Below are 10,850 nucleotides of genomic sequence, written 5' to 3' on the forward strand. Positions count from 1 at the left end.
CCCTCTTCCTTCTCTCTCTTTCTCTCTGTCACCCCACCTCACCCTATCTTCCTTCTCTCTCTTTCTCTCTGTCACCCCACCATACCCTCTTCCTTCTCTCTCTTTCTCTCTGTCACCCCACCTCACCCTATCTTCCTTCTCTGTCTTTCTCTCTGTCACCCCACCATACCCTCTTCCTTCTCTCTCTTTCTCTCTGTCACCCCACCATACCCTCTTCCTTCTCTCTCTTTCTCTCTGTCACCCCACCTCACCCTATCTTCCTTCTATCTCTTCCTCTCTGTCACCAACCATACCCTCTCTTCCTTCTCTCTCTTTCTCTGTCACCCCACCATACCCTCTCTTCCTTCTCTCTCTTTCTCTCTGTAACCAACCATACCCTCTTCCTTTCTCTCTTTCTCTCTGTCACCCCACCATACCCTCTTCCTTCTCTCTCTTTCTCTCTGTCACCCCACCTCACCCTATCTTCCTTCTATCTCTTCCTCTCTGTCACCAACCATACCCTCTCTTCCTTCTCTCTCTTTCTCTGTCACCCCACCATACCCTCTCTTCCTTCTCTCTCTTTCTCTCTGTAACCAACCATACCCTCTTCCTTCTCTCTCTTTCTCTCTGTCACCCCACCATACCCTCTTCCTTCTCTCTCTTTCTCTCTGTCACCCCACCTCACCCTATCTTCCTTCTATCTCTTCCTCTCTGTCACCAACCATACCCTCTCTTCCTTCTCTCTCTTTCTCTGTCACCCCACCATACCCTCTCTTCCTTCTCTCTCTTTCTCTCTGTAACCAACCATACCCTCTTCCTTCTCTCTCTTTCTCTCTGTCACCCCACCTCACCCTATCTTCCTTCTCTGTCTTTCTCTCTGTCACCCCACCATACCCTCTTTTCCTTCTCTCTCCTTCTGCCTATTCTCCCCAGCAATTATATATATATATTATTCTGTATCTGCATCTGATTAGGAGTGTGCTGAATCAGGGGTCCGTTAGTGAGCAGATTTTGGGAGACGGCAGGTAGTGTGTTTGGGTGGCATGGCATGCAACACAGCAAGGCACCACGCTGAGCGGCATGGCATTCAGCTCAGCTATTTAAAATCTTCATTCATCACCCAGGATGGGGTGTCTGATCATCTCTGAGGGACTGAGACTCACCTGTCTCCACAAACAAACCCTGCCTGGGGGGAGAGAGTGGGAGGAGATAGATAGAGAGAGAGAGGAGAGAGAGAGAGAGAGAGAGAGGAGAGAGAGAGAGAGAGAGAGAGAGAGAGAGGGAGGGAAGGAGGGAAAGAAAGAATGGGCAAAGAGACAAGTGGAGATAGATAGTTGAGAGATGAGAGAGAGTAGAATGAGAAAATAAGAGAGGGAATAGAGAGAGATGAGAGACAGGAGGATAGAAGAGGGTGACCATTGAGAGTAATTTGATTTGATTTATTAGGACGACGCTATTAGACGATACCATTGGCAACAGCTCGTCTTACTAGAGTCTGACACTTACTGAAAAAGACGTTACAGTCAAAATGCTTAACAATTTACATACATTGAAAATGTTAACATGTAGTGTGCATGTGTGTCCATCTATCAGTTCCATGTACATGTCAGTACATATAGTACACGCAACAAGCAGGTCAGATAGGGGAGAGGCATTGTGCCGTGAGGTGTTGCTTTATTGGTATTTTGAAACCAGGTTGAAACCAAATCAAATCAAATCAAATTTTATTTGTCACATACACATGGTTAGCAGATGTTAATGCGAGTGTAGCGAAATGCTTGTGCTTCTAGTTCCGACAATGCAGTAATAACCAACAAGTAATCTAACTAACAATTCCTAAACTACTGTCTTATACACAGTGTAAGGGGATAAAGAATATGTACATAAGGATATATGAATGAGTGATGGTACAGAGCAGCATAGGCAAGATACAGTAGATGGTATCGAGTACAGTATATACATATGAGATGAGTATGTAAACAAAGTGGCATAGTTAAAGTGGCTAGTGATACATGTATTACATAAGGATGCAGTCGATGATATAGAGTACAGTATATACGTATGCATATGAGATGAATAATGTAGGGTAAGTAACATTATATAAGGTTGCGTTGTTTAAAGTGGCTAGTGATATATTTACATCATTTCCCATCAATTCCCATTATTAAAGTGGCTGGAGTTGAGTCAGTGTCAGTGTGTTGGCAGCAGCCACTCAATGTTAGTGGTGGCTGTTTAACAGTCTGATGGCCTTGAGATAGAAGCTGTTTTTCAGTCTCTCGGTCCCAGCTTTGATGCTCCTGTACTGATCTCGCCTTCTGGATGATAGCGGGGTGAACAGGTAGTGGCTCCGGTGGTTGATGTCCTTGATGATCTTTATGGCCTTCCTGTAACATCGGGTGGTGTAGGTGTCCTGAAGGGCAGGTAGTTTGCCCTCGGTGATGCGTTGTGCAGACCTCACTACCCTCTGGAGAGCCTTACGGTTGAGGGCGGAGCAGTTGCCGTACCAGGCGGTGATACAGCCCGCCAGGATGCTCTCGATTGTGCATCTGTAGAAGTTTGTGAGTGCTTTTGGTGACAAGCCGAATTTCTTCAGCCTCCTGAGGTTGAAGAGGCGTTGCTGCGCCTTCTTCACGATGCTGTCTGTGTGAGTGGACCAATTCAGTTTGTCTGTGATGTGTATGCCGAGGAACTTAAAACTTGCTACCCTCTCCACTACTGTTCCATCCATGTGGATAGGGGGGTGTTCCCTCTGCTGTTTCCTGAAGTCCACAATCATCTCCTTAGTTTTGTTGACGTTGAGTGTGAGGTTATTTTCCTGACACCACACTCCGAGGGCCCTCACCTCCTCCCAGTAGGCCGTCTCGTCGTTGTTGGTAATCAAGCCTACCACTGTTGTGTCGTCCGCAAACTTGATGATTGAGTTGGAGGCGTGCGTGGCCACGCAGTCGTGGGTGAACAGGGAGTACAGGAGAGGGCTCAGAACGCACCCTTGTGGGGCCCCAGTGTTGAGGATCAGCGGGGAGGAGATGTTGTTACCTACCCTCACCACCTGGGGGCCCGTCAGGAAGTCCAGTACCCAGTTGCACAGGGCGGGGTCGAGACCCAGGGTCTTGAGCTTGATGACGAGCTTGGAGGGTACTATGGTGTTGAATGCCGAGCTGTAGTCGATGAACAGCATTCTCACATAGGTATTCCTCTTGTCCAGGTGGGTTAGGGCAGTGTGCAGTGTGGTTGAGATTGCATCGTCTGTGGACCTATTCGGGCGGTAAGCAAATTGGAGTGGGTCTAGGGTGTCAGGTAGGGTGGAGGTGATATGGTCCTTGACTAGTCTCTCAAAGCACTTCATGATGACGGAAGTGAGTGCTATGGGGCGGTAGTCGTTTAGCTCAGTTACCTTAGCTTTCTTGGGAACAGGAACAATGGTGGCCCTCTTGAAGCATGTGGGAACAGCAGACTGGTATAGGGATTGATTGAATATGTCCGTAAACACACCAGCCAGCTGGTCTGCGCATGCTCTGAGGGCGCGGCTGGGAATGCCGTCTGGGCCTGCAGCCTTGCGAGGGTTAACACGTTTAAATGTTTTACTCACCTCGGCTGCAGTGAAGGAGAGACCGCATGTTTCCGTTGCAGGCCGTGTCAGTGGCACTGTATTGTCCTCAAAGCGGGCAAAAAAGTTATTTAGTCTGCCTGGGAGCAAGACATACTGGTCCGTGACTGGGCTGGATTTCTTCCTGTAGTCCGTGATTGACTGTCGACCCTGCCACATGCCTCTTGTGTCTGAGCCGTTGAATTGAGATTCTACTTTGTCTCTGTACTGACGCTTAGCTTGTTTGATAGCCTTGCGGAGGGAATAGCTGCACTGTTTGTATTCGGTCATGTTACCAGACACCTTGCCCTGATTAAAAGCAGTGGTTCACGCTTTCAGTTTCACGCGAATGCTGCCATCAATCCACGGTTTCTGGTTAGGGAATGTTTTAATCGTTGCTATGGGAACGACATCTTCAACGCACGTTCTAATGAACTCGCACACCGAATCAGCGTATTCGTCAATGTTGTTATCTGACACAATTACGAAACATGTCCCAGTCCATGTGATGGAAGCAGTCTTGGAGTGTGGAGTCAGCTTGGTCGGACCAGCGTTGGACAGACCTCAGCGTGGGAGCTTCTTGTTTCAGTTTCTGTCTGTAGGCAGGGATCAGCAAAATGGAGTCGTGGTCAGCTTTTCCGAAAGGGGGGCGGGGCAGGGCCTTATATGCGTCGCGGAAGTTAGAGTAACAGTGATCCAAGGTTTTTCCACCCCTGGTTGCGCAATTGATATGCTGATAAAATTTAGGGAGTCTTGTTTTCAGATTAGCCTTGTTAAAATCCCCAGCAACAATGAATGCAGCCTCCGGATAAATGGTTTCCAGTTTGCAAAAAGTTAAATAAAGTTCTTCAGAGCCATCGATGTGTCTGCTTGGGGGGGGATATATACGGCTGTGATTATAATCGAAGAGAATTCTCTTGGTAGATAATGCGGTCTACATTTGATTGTGAGGAATTCTAAAATCAGGTGAACAGAAGGATTTGAGTTCCTGTATGTTTCTTTCATCGCACCATGTCTCATTAACCATAAGGCATACGCCCCCACCCCTCTTCTTACCAGAAAGGTGTTTGTTTCTGTCGGCGCGATGCGTGGGGAAACCCGTTGGCTGCACCGCTTCAGATAGCGTCTCTCCAGTGAGCCATGTTTCCGTGAAGCAAAGAACGTTACAGTCTCTGATGTCCCTCTGGAATGCTACCCTTGCTTGGATTTCATCAACCTGGTTGTCAAGAGACTGGACATTGGCAAGAAGAATGCTAGGGAGTGGTGCACGGTGTGCCCGTCTCCGGAGTCTGACCAGAAGACCGCCTCGTTTCCCTCTTTTTCTGAGTCGTTTTTTGGGTCGCTGCATGTGATCCATTCCGTTGTCCTGTTTGTAAGGCAGAACACAGGATCCGCGTCGCGAAAAACATATTCTTGGTCGTACTGATGGTGAGTTGACGCTGATCTTATATTCAGTAGTTCTTCTCGACTGTATGTAATGAAACCTAAGATGACCTGGGGTACTAATGTAAGAAATAACACGTAAAAAAAAAAAAAAACTGCATTTCCTAGGAACGCGAAGCGAGGCGGCCATCTCTGTCGGCGCCGGAAGTAGTAAGTAGTGTTCACTTGCTCTATAAGAAAGGGAAGGGAGTTCCATGCATTCATGGCTCTGTATAATACGGTATGTTTCCTTGAATTTGGGGTTAGTGTGTGTTGCAGTGCTGTGTGTAAGTTGAATAAGCAAACAATTTGGAATTTTCAACACATTAATGTTTCTTCTAGAAAGAAGTGATGCAGTCAGTCTCTCATCAACTCTTAGCCAAGAGAGACTGACATGCGTGGTATTTATATCAGCCCTCTGATTACAATGAAGAACAAGAAGTGCCACTCTGTTCTAGGCCAGCTGCAGCTTAACTTGGTCTTTCCTTGCAGCACTCGACGACACGACTGGACAATAATCAAGATAACATAAAACTAGAGCCTGCAGGACCTGCAGGCTGTGTGGAGTGTGGTGTCAAAAAAATATTAATATAAAAATATTTATTATGGACAGACTTCTCCCGATCTTTACGACCATTGAATCAATATGTTTCGACCATAACAGTTTACAATCTAAGGTAACACCAAGTAATTTAGTCTCCTCAACGTGTTCAACAACCACACTATTCCTTGCCAGATTCAGCTGAGGTCTAGAACTTAGGGAATGATTTGTACCAAATACAATGCTCTTAGTTTTAGAGATGTTCAGGACCAGTTTATTACTGACCACCCATTTGAAAACGGACTGCAACTCTTTGCTAAGGGTTTCAGTGACTTCATTAGCTGTGATTGCTGATGCGTATATGGATGAATCATCAGCATACATGGACACTCATGCTTTGTTTAATGCCAGTGGCAGGTCATTGGTAAAAATAGAAAAGAGTAGAGGGCCTAGAGAGCTGCCCTGGGGTACACCACGCTTTAAATGTTTGACATTAGAGAAGCTTCCATGAATTAGATACATGTAGATAGCTCTGAATCCATGATAAGCCCAGCCTTTGAACAGGGAAATAGTGAGATAGGGAAGGAACGAGCTCACTGCACCATACACAAGCAGAACAACTTGAATATTCTCCTTTGATAAAAGGCTGTATGCAGTCTGAATTGGTGACTGCTGGCCTGTCTGTCTGTCTGTCTGTCTGTCTGTCTGTCTGTCTGTCTGTCTGTCTGTCTGTCTGTCTGTCTGTCTGTCTGTCTGTCTGGTCTGTCTGGTCTGTCTGGTCTGTCTGTCTGTTTGTTTTATTCAGGGGAACTGTCAGGCCAGACATCTGCAGACTGCAGTGTGTGATGAAGCCCCTTACTCCCAGGGTCACAGAGGGAAGAGAGAATGAAAGAGAAAAGAGAGAGGGTAAGAGAGTGAAGAGAGAGAAAAAAGAGAGGGAGAGGGAGGGAGGAAGGGAGAGAGACCCATTCAGTAAAGCTCGATTCATGAGTTGAATTCTAATTAACGGATTGCAGTAGGATGACTCATTGGTTCTATTTTTAGACCTAGAGGAGAGACTGGTGTGCCAGAGTGGGATACATGAGCCTGTGACTTTATGAATGGGTGTGTGTGTGTGTGTGCACAATTTTTTGTATACCCGTGTGTATGTGTGTGTGTGTGTGTGTGTGTGTGTGTGTGTGTGTGTGTGTGTGTGTGTGTGTGTGTGTGTGTGTGTGTGTGTGTGTGTGTGTGTGTGTGTGTGCGTGCCACTCACCTGTATCCCTATGGAAGAGCGTGGTGTTTTGAGGTACTCCTCAGCCTTGGACACCAGGATGGCTTTATCACAGGTCATCACTGAGCTATGACTGTCTGTGGACGGGTGTCTCTTCCCAGACATCACCCCTGCAGCCTCCAAGGCTATAGTCACCGCCTTGGCACTGTCCAGACTGTCTGTGGAGTTATACAGGGACCTGCCCAGGCTCAGGCCCAGCCCATCCCCCCACCCTCGAGGAGGTCTACCCTCATGGTACGCATCCTGGGCGGATTCTGTGCTGCTCTGAGCCGTAACTGAGATGAGGGGCTTAGAGCCTACGGTGGAGCGGGGCGGGACCGGCGGAGGGGTCATCTTCTTGTAGTTGTTTGTGTACGTGATCTCTGAAAGATAGAAGAATAGAGAAGGTCAAAGTTAAAAGGAAGTAATATGATGTGGAAGTTGAAGTAGATGAGGTACTGTAGGGCTATGTCGTTGACAATCAGAGAGTGGAGAGACCACTGAGAGGTATTAACTGTGGAGTGTTGACAGCCATTCTCCTTACATGTATTTGATGAGCAGGGGATTATAAAAATTTAAAATATCTTTCAAGTGCAAATGAGAATGTGACTATATAAATAACTGGGTTTGATGTGTCCTCTCCTTTAAAAAATAACATTGACGGAGCAGCCTAATACTGTAACAGGCTATCAACTCAAACAGCTTGTCCATTTGAAGAACATCTAATGATCAAAGCCCACAGTGGTCTTGGCTCATCAGAACTCTTATAAAGAGAGGTGTTGTACTATCCAGAATCCTTAGGACGTCACTACCCCCTTGAAGTTGTCATTTTAAATGGTTACGGTAAGGGTTAAGATTAGGGTTAGGTAAGACTTATGGTTAGGATAGGGGTTAAGGTTATGGTTAGTGTTTATGGTAGGTATGTCCCAAGGAGACCAGATACCACTGACCATAGAGAAAGGGAAGGAGAAATACAGTACACTGAATTATACAGCAGGCCAGCATTTCTAAGAAACTAGTATATTGTAGGGACTAATGGAGTTTTCAACGGTTTGTAGTTATTTCTTACACAAAATCTATGCTCACTGAAAAATTCAAGCATGTCTTCTGGGCATCAAATTAAATAATTTATGAATGTATGTACTGACAGGGGCTAATTGATTTGTGTTCAGTCCCTTCAGTGAATTCTTCATCCTCTATTCCATTCTCCAGAAAATATTTCTCATTTGAAGAAGACTTATCCTCTTCGGACTACTTTAAAATGGACTAACAATGGCATTGGAGTATGAATTGGTTTTGAATATTCATTCAATGCAGAATTTGTCCCTCCAACACCATGACCCTTAAGCACTCCCCAGCAGCACCCAGGCTGGTTCTATAAATACCCTCTGCTGACATCCGCCCTGTAGAGCATACTGCTCTAAGGCGGAATGACTCACTTTGTCCCCCATTCAGAAATTATCTTCTCAAAGAGGTCACCAAGATGAGTCAGTAGAGAGAGAAAGAATAACAAAGAAGAGACAGAAAGATACAGACATAGCGAGAGAGAAAAGGCGAGATAAAGTATATATACAGTACATATACAGAGAGAGAAAGAGAGGGTGAGGGAGAAAAAAGAGAAAGAAAGAGAGAGTGAGAAAAAGATAAATAAATAAATAAAGAGAGAGAAAGGGTAAGAGAGAGAGACAGAGAGAAAGAAAGAAGGAAATAAAGTGAGAAGATTCAGCAGATGGACCCCCCCATCTTGGCAGTGTTACTCAGCATATTAGCCTGTCCCCCCACGTCTCAGCCAACAGAAACCATAGCAACCATACCAGGCAAGACAGGTGGTTTTACTTAACCTTTAAATCACACAATAACTATCCTGACAGAAAACCTGCTCCTTATCTCCATGACAACAACATGGACACCTTTTTGCTTGTTATCAGTCATTCAAAAAATTGGACTTTCAAAAAGCAAAGTGTCTCCGGCCATATCATCAAGATGATAGAAAATACTAAACAGTGCTTCATTTACCAGGCTTTTAAGGATATCCCACTGGGCACAGACGTCAGTTCAACGTCTAGTTTTGATTTACAGAACCAGTCAAAAGTTTAGACGCACCAACTCATTCAAGGGTTTTTCTTGATTTTAACTATTTTCTTCATTGCACATCAAAACGATGAAATAACACATATGAAATCATTAAGTAACCCCAAAAAGTGTGAAACAAATCAAAATATATTTTATATTTGAGATTCTTCAAAGTAGCCACCCTTTGCCTTGATGACAGCTTTGCACACTCTTGGCATTCTTTCAGCCAGCTTCATGAGGTAGTCACCTGGAATGCATTTCAATTAACAGGCATGCCTTGTTAAAAGTTCATTTGTGGAATTTCTATCCTTTGTAATGTGTTTGAGCCAATCAGTTGTGTTGTGAAAAGGTAGGGGTGGTATACAGAAGGTAGCCCTATTTGGTAAAATACCAAGTCAATATTATGGCAAGAACAGCTCAAATAAGCAAAGTGAAACTTTAAGACATGAAGGTCAGTCAACACGGAACATTTCAAGAACTTTGAACGTTTCTTCAAGTGCAGTCGCAAAAACCATCAAGCACCATGATGCAACTGGCTCTCATGAGGGCCGACACAGGAAAGGAAAACAGAGTTACCTCTGCTGCAGAGGATACGTTCATTAGAGTTACCAGCCTCAGAAATTGCAGCCCAAATAAATGCTTCAAAGAGTTCAAGTAACAGACATATCTCAACATTAACTGTTCAGAGGAGACTGCATGAATCAGGCCTTCATTGTTGAATTGCTGCAAAGAAACCACTACTAAAAGACACCAATAGGAAGAAGAGACTTGCTTGGGCCAACAAACACGAGCAATGGACATTAGACCAGTGGAAACGTGTGCTTTAGTCTGATGAGTCCAAATGTGAGATTTTTGGTTCCAACCGCTGTGTCTTTGTGAGATGCAGAGTAGGTGAACAGATGATCTCCGCATGTGTGGTTCTCACCGTGAAGCATGGAGGAGGAGGTGTGACACTGTTGGTGATTTATTTAGAATTCAAGGCACACTTAACCAGCATGACTACCACAACATTCTGCAGCGATATGCCATCCCATCTGTTTTGCGCGTAGTGGGACAATCTTTTTTTACCCAACAGTTTTTTTTAAATGGAACCTTTATTTAACTAGGCAAGTCAGTTAAGAACAAATTCTTATTTACAATGACGGCCTACACCGGCCAAACCCTAACCCAGACGATGCTGGGCCAATTGTCCTATGGGACTCCCAATCCCGGCCAGTTATGATGCAGCCTGGAATCGAACCAGGGTCTGTAATGACGCCTCTAGCACTGAGATGCAGTGCTTTAGACATTTTTTTTTTCAATTGAAAGTTTTATTGGTATTTCAATCCCCTAAAGATGCCTCGGTCAACGGAGTACTTCTTCACCTCATCAAACTCTCCGTGCTTTCGGCGTATTCCAGCTGACAGTGTCAAGTGTGTAAAGTGTAAAGTGAGTTTGGTGTTTCCCACTGTAATGGTGTTGATTTTTGCCGCCTGTAGGACTCGTTCCTTGTCGGTGAATCTCAGGAAACGTATGGTGATTGGGCGCGGTGGTTGTCTGGCTGCTAGTGGGGGCCTCAGTGCTTGGTGAGCTCTCTTGAGTTCTATGGGCCTGTCGGTGGACAGGTGGAGCCACTCGGGAAGTTTGTCTTGCAGGATGCGGATCAGTGGAATGTTTCCCTCTACTTTTTCTCCCAGATTTAATAGAACACAATTATTCCTTTGCCACCTGTTTTCCAGGTCCTCTGTTTTCTCTTCCAGATGCTCTATTTTCTTTTTAGCATATGATATTGTTTCCATGGCGTTTGTCAGTGAGTTTTCCATGGATAGGATTCCCCTCTCTGCCTCATCCAGGTGCCCGCCTTGATGGTTATCTTGTTGTTGATGTCAGGGCAAAGCATTTTCCAGGGTTGTCACATTGCCCCCTATCGCACTGAGCTGAGAGTTAATGCCATCTAATTTGATGTTGAGGTCTGTACGTTCAGAAAGGATGTCTTCGGCAGAGTGCAAGGTTGGCAT

At 45.3% G+C, this 10,850-nt stretch overlaps 1 protein-coding gene across 1 annotated transcript in view; it reads right to left on the bottom strand.

Moving 5' to 3' along the window:
• LOC135508350 (disks large-associated protein 2-like) overlaps window positions 1-10,850 on the bottom strand; it is a 106,037-nt gene that overhangs the window by 14,016 nt on the left and 81,171 nt on the right. Inside the window, exon 5 of the mRNA XM_064928473.1 lies at window positions 6,784-7,163. Coding sequence (XP_064784545.1) covers window positions 6,784-7,163 — 380 coding nt within the window. The remainder of the gene's footprint in view (window positions 1-6,783; window positions 7,164-10,850) is intronic.

The sequence above is a fragment of the Oncorhynchus masou genome, chromosome 21 (assembly GCF_036934945.1).
Source record: "Oncorhynchus masou masou isolate Uvic2021 chromosome 21, UVic_Omas_1.1, whole genome shotgun sequence".
In the NCBI taxonomy this organism is placed as follows: domain Eukaryota; kingdom Metazoa; phylum Chordata; class Actinopteri; order Salmoniformes; family Salmonidae; genus Oncorhynchus; species Oncorhynchus masou.